This window comes from Aulostomus chinensis, chromosome 24 (assembly GCF_037954235.1).
Source record: "Aulostomus chinensis isolate RoL2024-O1b breed Wild chromosome 24, RoL_Achi_v1.0, whole genome shotgun sequence".
Lineage (NCBI taxonomy): Eukaryota > Metazoa > Chordata > Actinopteri > Syngnathiformes > Aulostomidae > Aulostomus > Aulostomus chinensis.
In genome coordinates, this window is record NC_141343.1 from 14,153,852 (window position 1) to 14,169,527 (window position 15,676).

The following is a 15,676-nucleotide window of genomic DNA, read 5'->3' on the forward strand; positions in this document are numbered from 1 at the left end:
AGGAAGTCACCTTTGACCCCAGGGTGTCAAAAGGGAAGCTGATAAACTCTGATGGGCAGAGGAGAGATGTGCCTGTTTGTTGCCGTTAGAGCTGCACAGTTGGGTGCACAAATATCAGCGACATACACAAGTCCCTGATCATTTTGTGTGTTTCTCAGCATAAACATAGAAACTTCAGCTAAAATAAAAACAAATAAGCGCTTATTTTATGAGAAAAACAAGATCTTACCAAAAAAAATAAAAAGGCAATAGAAAAACAAAGCAATTTATGCTCTATCGTTCAAAACAATTGCGTTGTTTGTTTACTTTTGTTTTGTTTCTTTTTCCCTGTACATGTGTGTATTTAGCCCGACTCATGATATGAAAAAATAATCATCAAAATGTTGCTAAAAGAAGAGTTTAATTTGTTTTAAGCCTTTTGTCCTGTTTGCATTTCTCAATTCAAACATATTAAGGGAAACAAAAATACAAAAACAAACATTTGTGGGGAACTGTTTTCAGCACAACACGTTTTTACTCAAAAATAAATAGGAATAACTACATTTTTTTAACGAAATGAAGCCATTTCTGCAAAATTCCTGTTATGAATAGATTGTTTCTTTACGTATACAAATATTGAGGTATATGTTTGAAAAAACAGCCATTTCTGTTGCATTTGTGCAGTACTGTTTTCAAAATATCAGGTTTTCCTAAATTGAGGTAAGAGAAATGACTACAAATTTCAGACACAAGATTAAAGCCATTTCCTCAACAGCTGGGCTGGACTGTTCGTAGCCGGTTTTTCTTTTTCAAATGCTTTTGTCGTTGCACAAGTTGGATTCACGGCTACTTTTGGGTGGAACTGAGTCATTTGTCTCTTCATGAGTCGTTAGCGTGTTTTCGGTGTTATGCAGGGAGGTTATGGTGATTTTATGGCTTGAATGTCTCTTTTTTTCCAGCTTCCTGACTCACGGGAGCTATCCAGAAAAACAAAACCTCTACGTTTAGGTCTTCACTGAGCTGTTGTGCTTGTGCCTGGCTGGAAGGGACGCGGGCGCTACTCTGCCTCGGGAAACCGAACTCAGGGCAGGAGTACAAGTCCAGGGTCTGAGGGCAGGTTGAACAGTTGGGGGACTTCTGCCACTGCTCAGAAACTCTTTTTAAGTGGAGTCCAGGTGCCTTCGTTACCTGTTTACAGTGTTTTAGATGCTGACTTGCAGAGATCTCGTCACAGCCAGACCTGTTGGTCTCGTGCTGCCGCCACCCAGTGGACGGATGTGAAAATGCAGCAGATTTAAAGTGAGACCAACTTCCCTTTTTTCCTCGTCCGTGTTGTTTTGCGTCTCAGCCTCTCTGCCTCCCCGACATCGATACTCTCTGCAATACTCATCTCCTCTCAGGCTGGACTCAGAACCAGATCTGACTGGTTCACTATTGTCTTTTCGGACTGCCCCAGACAGCTGTTTAGCAGCAGAACATCTGGATCTGACTGTTGATACTCGGATACAGCATCCAGCGAGTGGAGCGCTGATGCTGTTTGACGCACACGAACAAGGATTTACAGTAGAAACGCGCACAGACATGGAAGAGTGTTGGAGTGCGACCGGCGCTCCTGAACCTCCCGCCCGGTTAGATCCACTGTGTGTGTCTAGTGTGTGTGACTCTTAGGGGCTTTCCCAGATCTCTCCCTGCGTGTGTGTGAGGTGCGCGCGTGCGTGCTGCGACTTTTTACTTCATTATTTTGACAGTCGAGTATCACATTTTACGCTGCCATAAGTACCGATGCACCATAGTGGAGTCTATATGATAAAATCTTTGGTAGAACCTCGCAGTCAGCAAACAAACAAATTTGACATTCCATGGCTCCCCCTACTCCGCTCATCTCTCTTATAGACTTTGCTCATTCTTTTTACAGAGTTGTGGTCCCCCCTCCCCCCTTTTTTTATTCGTAAAGAATTAGATACTTAAAAATGATCCGCTGACAGCTCGTAAGAGAAAGTCATGACGTCTGGGCTCGTACAAACGGTCTTTGCATCGTTTGACCATGAAAGTTCATTATTTCTACGATCAACTGATTCATTGTTTGATCAAGAAATACATTTTAAAAAAACGCTCAAGTTTTGTACGTCAAACAGTTTAACTGTCATAAATGACAAAAAAAACCGGCAGATTTTTAAACGTAGGTGCGTGGAACCATTTGGCAGTGTTTTCACTTGAAAAAGGCGCTGAACTGACGGATCGCGGAATTCGCTGATTAATTCTGTCCTGACCGACGCACTGATTCAGTGCTGCCCCTCTGTCTTTGCCTGGTGAATGAAGTGAACTGTTGATGAGCTCATTGAGAGACCAACTGAAACATGCCCAGAAGAAAAGGAAAGAAATATGTCAGTTAGAAACCAGCAGATTTTGTTTTTAAGGGAAATGCGCCAGTGTGTGTGTGTGTGTGTGTGTGTGTGTGTGTGTGCGCGCGTGTGTGTGTGTGTGTTAGTCTTTTCTGTTATTCTAAGCCCAATTAGAAGTCACCTAACCTAAACTCAGACAGAGCAGCTACGTTGACCTACACACTTGTCCAGGAAACTTCAGGAAATGACCCAGTGGGGTTCCCCCTCACAATATTCCACTGTAGCTCCGTCTCTGAATAAACGGGCTTCTCAAACTAAATGGGGGGCGCAGGAGAAATGCACATTTAATGATATGATGTAAATGCAGAGGAAGGAAATGTGGAGTTGGCGAGGAGGGGAGCTGATCGTTTAGGAGAGGGTTAGAAAAGTGGCTCTTTTGTGTAGGTTTTTGGAAGCTTCGGTGTGGCGGCTTCTGACGGATTCATAAAAGAGTGGAATGTCCCTGACAGGTTGGCGTGATATTAACACACAAAGTTACGTAACACCGGAAGTTAAACACGTTTCACTCACTCTCAACTCGGTGATATTTAAAGTCGCTCATTTTCTGAACCGGATTCATCAGTTTTTTGTTGTTTAACTCTGCTCTTTGTTCCAGTTCTGTGTATTGTGATTCGTTGGTGCAGAAACGGAGCGAGAGGAAATGCTTTTTCAATCAAGTCAGCTGTTGTCCAGCCTGTACGTTGACGCACAGGGCCAGTCGGGACATCTTGCCGGAGAATAATTGATGAACTGGACAGGGTGTAGCATTAGCATTAGCTTCAGCATTTTGAGTCATTTATTCGTTGAAAGACTTGTTTTGATTATTTACGAAAAAACTAAAGATGTTTAATCAACATGAATACAGGAAAAGTAAATGGAAGGCCGACAGATTGCACGATTCATCCATTTATTACCTGTTTAAACGTCCCCTCTATACGTTGGGTATGTGCACATACAGACGTCATATCCCAAAAGTTTTTGAGTCCGATTTAGTTCACGTGAGACCGTTTTAGCTAAAGTCACACTGCCTTTTCAAGCTTTATTAAATCTATGTTGTTAATATACTTTTATTTTCCCCGTGTTTCTAGATATGGAGTTAGAAATACATTCACACCTCAACACGTATTTCCTTCCACAACCCTGGAATTAAGGACCATGTGTACGTCCTCTAACCTGAGTTTGCCATCGTAAGGTCTCCTTTGTTTTTCCACTCGCTGTGACCTTTGAACCCTTGGCACTCTTTACATTATTTTTGACGCTTTACATCTTTTCAGTTGTTTTTAAATGAGTTATGAATTTTCCAATATATTTCTGGACAGGAAAGAATGTCGGGGATGTTTTGTTGCCTTGACCTGGAAATGTTTCTTCTATAGTACTTCCTGTTTTCACAGACCTTTTGTTAGGTCCAACTGGTGTGTGTGTGTGTGTGTGTGTGTGTGTGTGTGTGTGTGTCTGTGTCAGGTTCTCTCAGTGGGCAGCCATGGAATAGGCAGAAGGACATTCTTCAACTTTAGCATAATTTCCTGTCCTTCCCAAAGTTTCCCATCCCTGCTTCCTGTCCAGCTTAATGCGTTGGCGAAAATTTTGTGTGCCTGACAGAAGCAGCTTTGATGGGAACAAAGAGCAGCAGTTTATTTGCAGCTGCTGATGGAGTGGGAAGTGGCTCTTTAGATGCAGGTGTGTATGTAATCGCCTGCATTTGTGTGAATGTTTATGCCGAACGAAACGCTGCTTCTTCTCCTGTGAGAGCACATCTATTAAAATTGACTTTTTGAAAGATGGCAGCTGCAAAAGACTGTGAGAGGGTTAGGGTTTTTGTTTTTTTTTTCCAACTACAACAAAAAATACCCAGGAACCCTGAAAGGTGGCATCTAAATTCTCAGTCTGCCAAATTATATGAAAATATATTATAATATATCATTAAATATATTATCTGCGGAAAAGCTGACGTTAGGACCCCGCATCGCACGTGCGCATCTTCAGGTAAAGTGCCAGGCAGTTGGAGGACAACGATAACGGTATTGGTGGACTACTGAGTGGTGTTTGTGTTGCTGTTGTGTTGTGTTGCTGTCTCTCGAACAAAGTGTAGATTTGCTACTGTTACCAGCGAAGGCGTAAAAATCGAATCCTTGGAAAATCGAATGTTTGGAAAATTGTCTTCCCTTCTGTTTGTGCTTCATGCGCAGGCAGGTGGTGTCGTCCTACGGTGCTTGAGGAAATTATGAGTGGGGGGGGGGTAAATCCTGATATTTAGGATTCTAGAAGCAGCAAATATTTGACATCAGTTTGAAAACCCTTATTGGCCCAAAAGAAGGACATTCCTAATAAAAATGTAGGGGCTGCCAATTGTTTAATGATCAGTTTACTCGATATCCTGGATTAGATGTCAAGCAACAAAACCATGCTGAACTTTCTTTGACAAACAGCCGCACACTGGGAGTGACTAACCTGCCACAGACGCCCAAATCAGGCTTCACCGCTGCTTTTAGCCTCCAGTCAGAGCGACTGCAAAAAGGCAGAGTGGTCTGCTGCCAGGACTGGTGGTTCTTACCGTCGAACACCTCACTTCTGTCAGTCATCATACGGGGTCTGACGAAATCCTGTTTGGCTGTTTATTTATACCAGCAGCAACCAGAATGCTGTGGACAAACCCAAGTATTGCTTCGCTGCCACCTTTCACCTGGTGGGAAGCAGCTCGGACGAGAGCTTTGCCTTGCTGTTACGTTGGCCTCTGCTCTGCATTCATTTGGATGTACAGCGGAGGCTCCAAAGAGCAGGGTCAGAATGTGCTAGAGATGGTTCTGAACTGAGAGATTATTCAAACTAATGACCGATTTTCTAAAGGGAATCTGGACGGGTGGAGCGTTAAGAGACGTCTGCAGGTGAGCTTGTCATGTTTTGTTTATTGAACCTTCACTCGAAGAGGAAAATGTTTGTTTTATTAGTCCTCGAACTGCACGTCTGATCTGACTGGACAGCTGTGAAACAAAGGGTACGTTCCCTGCAAGTGAAACCCTTGTAAACAAACCTTTTCCAGAAGTTCGCTGAAAAACAAAAGTCAGAATCCCTGATGTCATAGTATAGATTCATTTTGATGGAGCAACAGACAATGTGAGTCGACTTTCCCCACCAGTCACGTACTTTGATGCTGTTGGCGACGTCGGTTTGTTCTTGTTCACGAAACATTGGTTTTCACCTTTCCCTGGAAGAGTTCATGCTGCCGCGCTCCACTTCTGTCTCCACTGACTCTTTTTTTTTGTGTGTTTTTCTTCTTCGTAGCAACTCGTTTCAGACTGTCACAGAGGTTTGCGGGTCCTCACACACATGCACACACACATTCATCCAATTGTTTGGAGTTTTACCACAAGCAGATGGATGGGCTACACACATACACACATCCCGTTGTTTAGATTTTTGTACCATGGGGTCCCTGGAGACCCGGGCAAGACTGAGGTCTGCAGTGCCAAGAACCATGAAACACAATAGTCTGCCCCCATCACTCCTTCCCAAAATGAACAATAGACATTCTTGCCATTCCTTAAGACCTCTTCCTCACAAACACACACACACACATACACACACACACACACACGGACAACGGTGTTGCCATCACTTCAGAAGCCATTACACTGACTTGCATTCATATCTCGGTGACCCTAACCTTAGCCGTTCGTGAGCAACCCCTTAACCTAACCTGAACCCGCAAACCCGAACCCAAAAGAACAAATTGAGAATTTGCAAAGCTACTGTATGTAAGGGCTTGATCAAAACACTCGCTGTCCCACATGAGGGCGCATCTTTGTGCTCCGCCGTCTACGCGTGTGGTCTGCTACAGTTTATCTGTCTCCTCCAGCCTGTGGTTTTTATTAACTGGCTCATTAAAGTGTGACTCCGTGATATATGACACTGGTATGACCCCGCCGCACACGCAGACAAGACACACAGTGGTCGTCTCAGATACAAATTCCTTCAGGCCAACTTGGACACACACACACACACACACACACACACGTTAAAAACATGTTTCTGTGTTATGGAATAGAAGAAGACACTGAATTATATCAAAACATGGAAAATAGTCCCCATTACCACCAGACTTAATGGTGTTATTTTGCTGCTAAAAATAATTTTTAAGTCAGCAATAAAAGAGAACTAGTCTAAAAAAAAAAAAAACGGAAATTGAGTTCAGAAAAACCTCATTAAAGGCACCTTTGTGAAGTGAAGATGCCTTTCATGGTGTTTTTCTGATCTCGCTTTCCTTCTTTCCTCTCGTTATTTTTCTGCTCACTACTGATAATCTGTTTTATGCGATGGATTTCTTGCATTTAAAGGACTGATCTGTTCCCAGGGGGACTTCTTTCAGCGCTGAAGGTTTGAACTCTTACTTCTTTCCTCAAAAACCTAAATTCTAAATATTGAGTGTCTCAGCCGCTGTGTAAATCACCGACCACAGACTGTCCAACAACGGACTTCATGGTGCATTCAGGTGCACCTCATAAACTCTCGTATTTATACAGACACGGCCATGGAGGTTGTTTAAAACAGCAACGTTTTTTTAGTTTAAAGTCACTATCTTCCAATAACTACTACTACTAATACTGGTACTACCACTTTTCCTCTTTCAGCTCAGTGTTTTAATGACGATATTTCAATAATTTGGCGAAATGGGAACGTACGGGAGTGATTCAGTGTAGCTGATGGACCGGTGTGAAATTCATATCAACACTTGGCTGAATTTTTTTAAATAAATAACAACAGGAGACCGTTTACCACTGCTCATGTGCACACAGACACACACACGCACGCATGCACACACACATTGTTGGGGATCCAGAGGTAACAAACAGCACATTGTGCTACCGAGGCTAAAGTGGACTTCACCCTTCCTGCCATCGACCTCTGGTGTGAGCCTAGTCTCACTGTACTGATTATGCGGTATGTAAAGTCCTTCTCTGTCTCTCTCTGGGTGTTTTGGTCTGTTTAACCGCAATGCCCATGATTCTCAAACTGGGATATGCACAGGTGTGATGTAGGGCCCACGTGGTTCAGTCATGGGGTACACACAGATGTGTCAGGGGGTACAAATGGTTTTGTCTAGGGGCATGCAAAGTAGTGTCATGGGGTACACACAGATGTGTCAGGGGGTACAAATGGTTTTGTCTAGGGGCATGCAAAGTAGTGTCATGGGGTACACACAGATGTGTCAGGGGGTACAAATGGTTTTGTCTTGGGGCATGCAAAGTCGTGTCATGGGGTACACACAGATGTGTCATGGGTTAGTTGTGTCACCCGAGCCCCTCCTCCTGGTCCTTTCGCATTCCAGACATCGTCTAGCTTGCTCAAATATGAATAACGGTTTGAAGCATCCTCGCCACATCCATGGGAGCAGCAGAAACTGAAAGGTGAGTCTTGAATGTCAAAACTGTCTGCTCTTGGGCTTCTAGTACCATGCCTGACAGAGCAAGCATTAAGGTTAGCGTTGCTAGCTTAGCCACTGGTTGTGTTGGTGTTGTCTGTGGAGGTAGAGGGGTCCACAGCAGGACGTCGAATGGTGGGGGCAAAGGAAACACTCGTCTAAGCAATAAGGACACTCAGAAAATCTTAATCATGGGTGATGGAGGACCACAAGGCTAACAAGCAAGGGTCTGATTGCATGCACACACTTTCTCACACACACACACACACACACACACACACACACACACACACACAAACACACATGCGGTCCAGGAGACTCATAAAGCAAACAAATGGATCCTGATTGTAAGCGAACACAAAGGGACGGGTGGAGGGAGGTGAGGTTGTTTAGGCTTTCCAGCATAGTTAACCCTTCACCCTGTTGAAGAGGAATGTAAGGAATCTGCGAGCATGCATGTACATAACAAACACACACAAACAATTTGCCGAAGTCTGCAGGAGATACCGGTCTCCAGGAAATCCTTTGAAGCCCTCTGAGGGCCTCGCGTTATCAAGTGTCTGCTAATGCCTGGCAATCACACCTCTCGTTGTTAAAGTCAGAACACGAACGCATGCTTTCACTGTTAGCCATGAGCGAGTCACACTGCAAACCTGAATGTTTTCCATTAAACATGTCCAAATATGGTCAATTCAAGTGTCATGGTAGTTTGATATGGCATCACTATAGGATAAACAAAAGAAGAAGTGACTGGTACCAAAAGTGAGTACTACCAAGTCCAGGGATGTCACAAATACTGGTACTTTGGTACCAAGTGGATGGCTAAATGCTGAATATCTGACATCACATTTTCCTTTGGTACGGTTCCAGGTATTGGGAAATTGATTAAATATTATTAAATATTGGGCTATTGGGAAATGGGTTTGGGTTCTGCGTCATGAATCGGTCTGGCATGACCAACAGCTGATGAATATTGATGGAAGCAAACCATAGGATGTATTGTAAAACAAATGACAATTTTCAAGGTCTTTAGCTCAAGGTTTTCTTACATTCATTCATTACTGGAACAGGACAAGGTTTCTGCTTTCTCCTCTCGGTGGCTGCGACTGTCTGAAGTTCCTTTTCACAAAAGTAAAACCAGTTTGATCACCACATGTTGTCTCCACCCATCTTGAAACTGTTGAACTGAGGGAGGCGGAACAAGGAAGCACCAGCACTGTAGAGCAGCTGGGAGGAGTTCCCCCTCCGGCGTTTCTGTCAGAGAGCCTTCAGGAAATCAAACAACAAAAATCTGCTGTGACTTTTGGTGGTGATTCCTGATGCCATGGCAACAAAGATCGCATAAAACTGTGATGAAAATCCCATTGAAATGAATGAGGAGGGCATGTGGCAACGGTCAGCCCCGCCTCTTTGTAGCCATGCCAGTCATACTTGGTCATAGACCTGAGATTTAAAGTTTAAAGGGCCTCAGGAGTTTTATCATCCAATGACTCTTTTCAGTTTAAGTTTAAGTTAGAGAAAGTTTGGGAGAGTTGATGGTTTTACAAAGGGTGTGTGTTGCATCAGCTGGCTAGGATGATGACATCACAAAAGTGAGCAATGTCATCACAAGATTGGATGAGGTCATTGCTAGAGTGGGTGACGTCATCACTAGAGTGATACAAGTCACCGCTAGAGACTGTGTGTCTCTAGCAAAAATTAAAAGATATAATTAAAAGATCACGTATGATCAGTCAGAGCGGTGTATTAAGAATCATAGTAATGAAGAAAAATTAGTAAAAATGAATTTGAATTTGGGTGGTGCAGTGGTCAGCACTGTAGCCTCACAGTAAGAAGGTTTTGGGTTCGAGTCCCAGCTCGGGCACGGGGGAGTCTCTCTGTTCTCCCTGTTCCTGCTGGGTTCTCTCTGGTACTCCAGCTTCCTCCACAGTCCAAAGACATCAAGAGGGACCAGGTTAATCCAGACTCTAAATTGACCGTAGGTGTGACTGGGAGTGTGAATGGTTGTCTGTCTCTATGTGTTGGCCCTGCCATGGACTGGTGACTTGTCCAGGGTGAACCCCGCCTCTCACCTGAAGGCTGCTGGGATAGGCTCCACCCCCCGCCACCCTTAACAGGATAAGAGGTAGAAAATGGATGGATGGAAATACAGTTCATAGATAAAAGTACAGCAGAGAGAAAGCGTGAGGCCATTCAAATGCTCAGGTAAACAGATTTGTTTTAAGCTTTCTTTTGAGGATGTCTGGCAAGCTGGCCTCCTTGACATCCAGGGCCAGTGTGTTCCATAGGTTGCGGGCATAATTGACAAAGGCTGCATCACTGATCTTCTTTCTGCTGGTGTTGGAAACCTCCAACAAACCAGCAGCAGATGCAGACTGCAAGTGTTGAAGGTCTATAGCAACCAATGTGTGACATCAGTCTGTTACAAGCTTACATAAACTGGGTTCATGCACCGAGACGCATGCCTGTTCAAGATTTCCACAGGATACGTTTGTCCTAAATGAAAATATTACTGTTAATAACATTTTAAATCTTAAATCAAATATTCCTCCATCAATGCAGAAATTAGCAAAACACATATGTAGGGATGAATCCAGTAGTTGTGTCCTCCGATTCACTTCAGTGTCTCAACCAGCAGCGCCTCCTCACGATAATCGAGAGGCGAGGGGGGGGGAATGGGCAGCAATTCAGCCTGGGTCTGAAAACCCCCACTCCTCCATTCCCTCTCACCACTGTGGCTTGGCTTTGAAAAATGAGTACTAGGTAAGCTGATTTGGGCTTTGGGTGAAACTAAGGACATCTGTTAATGTAGAATTGTTTAATGCTATGTATTTGGATATATTACATTATATTATATTATATTATATTGAACCCAGTGGCTCACTGGTTGGGGGGTGCACAGCTCTACTATGCTTGCGCGTCATTTCATCAGATATTCAGCAGTTTTACCAGCAGGTGGCAAACTTTCCTACGCGTGGAAGTATATGGTTGGCTGTGTTTCGCACTACCCTACAACGGAACTGACGAAACTCATGGCAGTGACACCCAAGAGCAACCAATGAAACCAGGCCTACGCCACAGGCAGGGAAACTGCAAGGGCCGCAGTTGCGACCTTTTGTTGGTGGCTCCTGACATGTTTTCTTTCTTTACTTGAGTTAGACATGATATGTCAAATGGTTCATCGGTTTGTGGTGCCCTTTTTTGGGTATTTCCTTATGACAATTGCAAATTGCCTTGCACGCGCATCCAATTTAAGATCAAATGCGATTCACAAGAACAGACCATTGAATTCCACGTTGGATTCTCTTCTCGTTGCTTTCCTCAAGACCAAAAACAAGAGAGGACATTCATGCATGAAGCTCATTGTTTTACCCAAAAATCATTCTTTTCTATTATTCTTCTGTGTTCTCCTGCAGACCTCCCATTCACATTCCCCTTCTTTCACCACACTTTGTTTTTCCCGTCTGTCTGCCAATGTGAAAAAAGCCCCCTTGTCTGTCCAACAGTCTCTGCTTTCTTTTGCTTGTTCGATCTCTTTTTCTTTCTCTGCAAACACACCATTCTCGCTAATGCGCACACGCACACACACTAACACAAGAAGGAAGTACCTCTGCACCCCCCCCCCCCGTCAAACAATAACAGCGTGGAACTCTGGGTATTATTTTAGCAGCCGTCCTCCACTTTATCTGCTCTCCACAATACTTCCTCTCTCACTGAATCACACATCCTGCCTGAATGGGGTGAGAGAGGCAGGGATAGAATGGGATGAAGGGGGAGAGAGAGGGAGAGAGAAACACACTGTGCAGAAAGAAGAAATAGTCATGTTTGGTTGCCCGGGGAGGTGGGAGGGAGAGGGGATGTGAGGATCGTCAGTTGCCTGTTCCTTCTTGTTCAGATGGACATCAGCATTTGGACACTGACCACACTCTGCTGAATCTGGCACCTTACGGAACACAAGGTCCTCCCTTGCCAGACCTCTGCTTTTTTAAGAAGGTGGCATTTTTGCTGAGGAAACCAAAGAGAAGTCAGTGTGTTGTCCAAGCGTGTTTGTGGACTTCTTAATTGTTGAACTTGACCTTTGGGCGTCAGTAGGGATGCTGGGATCAGACTGACTGGGGATGCCGCTACTCCTGTGTCTGGTGGGTTTGTGGCTTGTATCTTTTGCCATCTTGTCAGAGGTTTCGTACCGTTTACGTTATTCCAGTAATCTGTTTGTTTTTTTTTCACGTGTGGGGAATTCCTAAAGTAGTGGACCATTTTTGCTGGTTTTAGTCTTTCTCTTAAGAATACTGCCTGTACATTTCCTCACACTCAAGAACCATAAGTTTCTCTCCTTATTGCTTGATTGTGTCGACTCCAAATCTATTTGTCTGGCCGCCTGTCTGGCATTCATTCTCTACTGTACTGAGACTCTGTGTGTGTGTCCGTGTCTCTGTGTGTGTGACTCAGATTATGCGTGTTGACCTTTGCGGTATCAGTCAGCTGTTGCAGTGTCTGAGCATTAAGTGGGGCATTCCAGCAGATCCTTTCATAGAGGCTCATTCAGACCCTGAGATTTTATAATTTTCCAGCCTTGGACTGCTGTCAAGTTCCAACTGCTCTTGTTGTTAACCTCTGCTGAGTTCTTCTACTTTCCACACACTTCCAGTCTCGGGTTAAACTCGCTCCTAGAACAGATTCATAAATAGAAGCTAGTCTTACTTTAGGTTAGGGTTGAGCTTGATTGAATTTCCTGATTGTTTGTGGAAGCAGAGGCACCACAACAGAAGTCCATAATCTCATTATCTTGGTTTCCACATACAGGATACACTGTTATCCCCTTTGCAAAAACATTATTCATGTGATTCTTTGTGTGGCGTTGCCAGACTGGACAGGTAGCCAACTAGGTTACAGTGTCAGACAGCTCATTGGATTATGCTCCTTTAAAACTCTGGTAGTGGCCTTGGTAGGTGCCTGCTAGTCACTCTGGCCAAAAAGAAAGTATCAACTCGTGCTTTGTTGGGTTGTCTGTCTTGTAAATGAAAGTGCCACAGACTTAATGGCGCTTCCATGGATGTTACTGAATACAGTGCTTAGAAAGGCTCTGGGAGTCTTTCAAACGATTCAAGAAAGGTTTTTTTGCAGACATTGCTACGATACAACATTGGATTTCCCCTGGACAATTAATGCAAATGAGTCATATTGCAACTTTTACCGTCTATTAGATAGAAATATGTACTCTTTCCAAGATGGATGCATCCATTTACAGCAGGTTGAACTGAACTTGTTCAGTCTTTCAAATGTCTGGGCCACCCCCATCCTCAGGCCCTCAGGATACCGAAGACTTCCCCTCAAAACCCCATAAATGTATATCCAGTCAAATAATTTCAGATTGCATGAACACATTTAGAACTTCATGGTGACCATGCATTTTTATGTTGGGCAAGTTTAGAAGTTGTCTCTTGGTCAAAGTCAGGTCAGATTTTGATTGAAAAATGTAATATTTCTCGATGACATATCCAGATACTGGCTGGTATCGTGGGTAAATGCCCTCAGCTGCAACAGTTACAAACCTCTCAGCTTTGTGAAACGAGTTTCAAACCACAGATCTATTTGATATTGTTTTAATTGATCGATTTCAGATTGTCTGTTACTTTTTTAAAATCAGGATAGACAAAAAATTAATGGGAGATTGATTGTTAAATTTTTAATCAATGATATATGAGCATTTATTAACCCCATTTTTTTGTCATGAAAACTTTTTCCAAATGTGAACCTTGCCCCTGTTTTGCCAGGTTGGGTTTTGGACTGCAGGTCAGGCAAATCCAGAATTTACTAACAAGTCAACTGGCAATTTCCAATCAATTTCAAGCTGCTTTGATCCCATGAAGTTGTCATGCAGAGGGTGAGCCATTTCTCTCTCACGGGTTAATTTGAAAAACGTGTTCATTCCTGCAGTTTCTAAAACATGCAACAAACTCTGCAATAACAGTAATGATACATAAACTCCTTAAATCGGTCAAGACGATGTTGGGGTTTTACGTCTGATCTTTCAGGTTCATAGTTTCACATTGTGAGTTTAAAAAAAAAACCTCTAGAAATTCTGGTACATTCTCTGTCTATCTTCGGCATCACATGATTTGTTTAGAATTCTGCAGGCATCAGTCTCAGAGAGCTAGAATTAGAGGAAAAAAGGAGGTGGTGGTAGCGAGGGTCAGCTATAGTTTGTGGAAGATTTTTTAATAGTATTTTGTCTGGTTAAGTTTGGATACTTCCCACACACACACACACACACACACACACACACACTCGCATAGCGGCATCAGCTCTACATAAACTTTCTCAGGGGATAATTTAAGGACGTCGTCAATGGAGTCGAACAATCAGTGGACTCGCATAGAATCCCTCTTTAAGGAGCCAGAGGCAGGAAACAAGAGTGTTTATTTTGGAAATGGTTCCCCTGCTCCTGCTTTATCATAAACAATAATACTCTGAAACAGTTCTTTCCTTTCCCTCATGGTGCCAGGATTTGCATTCTTCTTCTTAAACCGTAGATCCCAATGTTTTTCTGAAATACCGGGAACAGTCTCATCTTACGTTTTTGTATTTTCAGGACAGTCAGCGTCAGTTTCTGGGGGACTTTGTGTGTTTTACCTTGTCGATTGTCAAGAAAATTTCATTTCGACATTTTATAAACTTTTTGAGAGTTTGAAATCTGGTCCCTGTCCATCAAATATCCCTAGTCCCTGTTGGTTGGCGTCCTCACCTGTTGAATCTCCCTCTTGTCCTCACAGGCGCAGTGTTCCTCTCATCAGACCTCACTCTTGGCACCTGGCAAAGCTACCAGAGCTGCCCCTTCCTCCGCCTCCCCCTCCACCATCTCCCCCTCCACCCTGCCTCCCCCCGGCCGACTCCCCTCCTCTCCCCCCGCCTCCTCCATCTGCAATGCAGCTCCACCCCGGCCCCTACACACTACCCTGGCACGCAACTGACAACAGGTGAGACGATGTTGGATCGCTTGTGTGGAATTTTTGTTGCCGTGTCTTTTCATCATCTACTTCAACGTTTTGCAGTTAGCTGATCGTGTCACGTCAGGCTGCTTAAGTTCTTTCTCTGCACAATACACGTTGCTCCCCTTAGTTGCCCCAGAAAGTGACACAAAACTGAGGTCAGTGGGGTCATAAATACAAGGTCAGTGGGGTCACGCTTCCGTATGTAGAGGCTGACTGAGGCTCAATGAATTTTACTTTTTGTTCACTGTGGAGGAAAATTCATTGAGCCACAGTGGCTTCTACATACAAGAGCGTGACCCCACTGACCACATGTCTGCCCAACTTTCCAGACCCACTCTTTGGTGTGTCCCACTGAACCTTATTTTTAACCATTCTTAGCGTTTTCCCTAACCGTTAACTGATTTCAAATCCCCCAAACAATTTCTCACCCTTTTTTTATTTCTTGCAAACTTTCATAGGAACCTCCCAGCCATTGGCCAAAAGACATGAACGGTTTTGTCGTTGACCCACCTTTTCTTACTATTCTACAACCCTGGTTGGGGTGTTCCTTTACTAGGGGTTTGACTTATATTGTGAAACGCCCATCATGAGAATGCGACCAGTTCAAAAGGTAGAACCAAGGTTCAGAGAATCTTGAGCGGCACTGGTCTGAGAACAAATCTGCTAGGACAGGGCTTTGGGAACAGTGTAGATTATGCCGAGAAAGAACTCTACCAAGCAATATCATCAATGCCAAGGAAAAGATAAGGCTAAGCTTCAAACACCAGAACTATCCCATAAGGCAATTGTCATGAGCTCATATTACATGATTGAAAAATACTGAAAAAAACACAAACTTTAGCTTTTCATCATCAGTTCATTTCAGAATATGTCCTATAATGTGTCAGAGACATGGTGTACTTGTAGGT

General features: G+C 43.7%; 1 protein-coding gene across 2 annotated transcripts in view; it reads left to right on the plus strand.

Annotated features, from left to right (window-relative positions):
• Positions 1 to 15,676, plus strand: part of shroom4 (shroom family member 4) — a 57,548-nt gene that overhangs the window by 23,296 nt on the left and 18,576 nt on the right. Inside the window, exons 1-2 of one of the 2 annotated variants that reach the window (XM_086197553.1) lie at positions 11,567 to 11,915; positions 14,550 to 14,753. In XM_086197553.1, the coding sequence (XP_086053679.1) occupies positions 14,701 to 14,753 (53 nt within the window). In that variant the 5' untranslated portion in view covers positions 11,567 to 11,915; positions 14,550 to 14,700. Of the gene's footprint in view, positions 1 to 11,566; positions 11,916 to 14,549; positions 14,754 to 15,676 lie in introns of those variants that run through there. The other variant, XM_086197552.1, reaches the window with a different exon arrangement.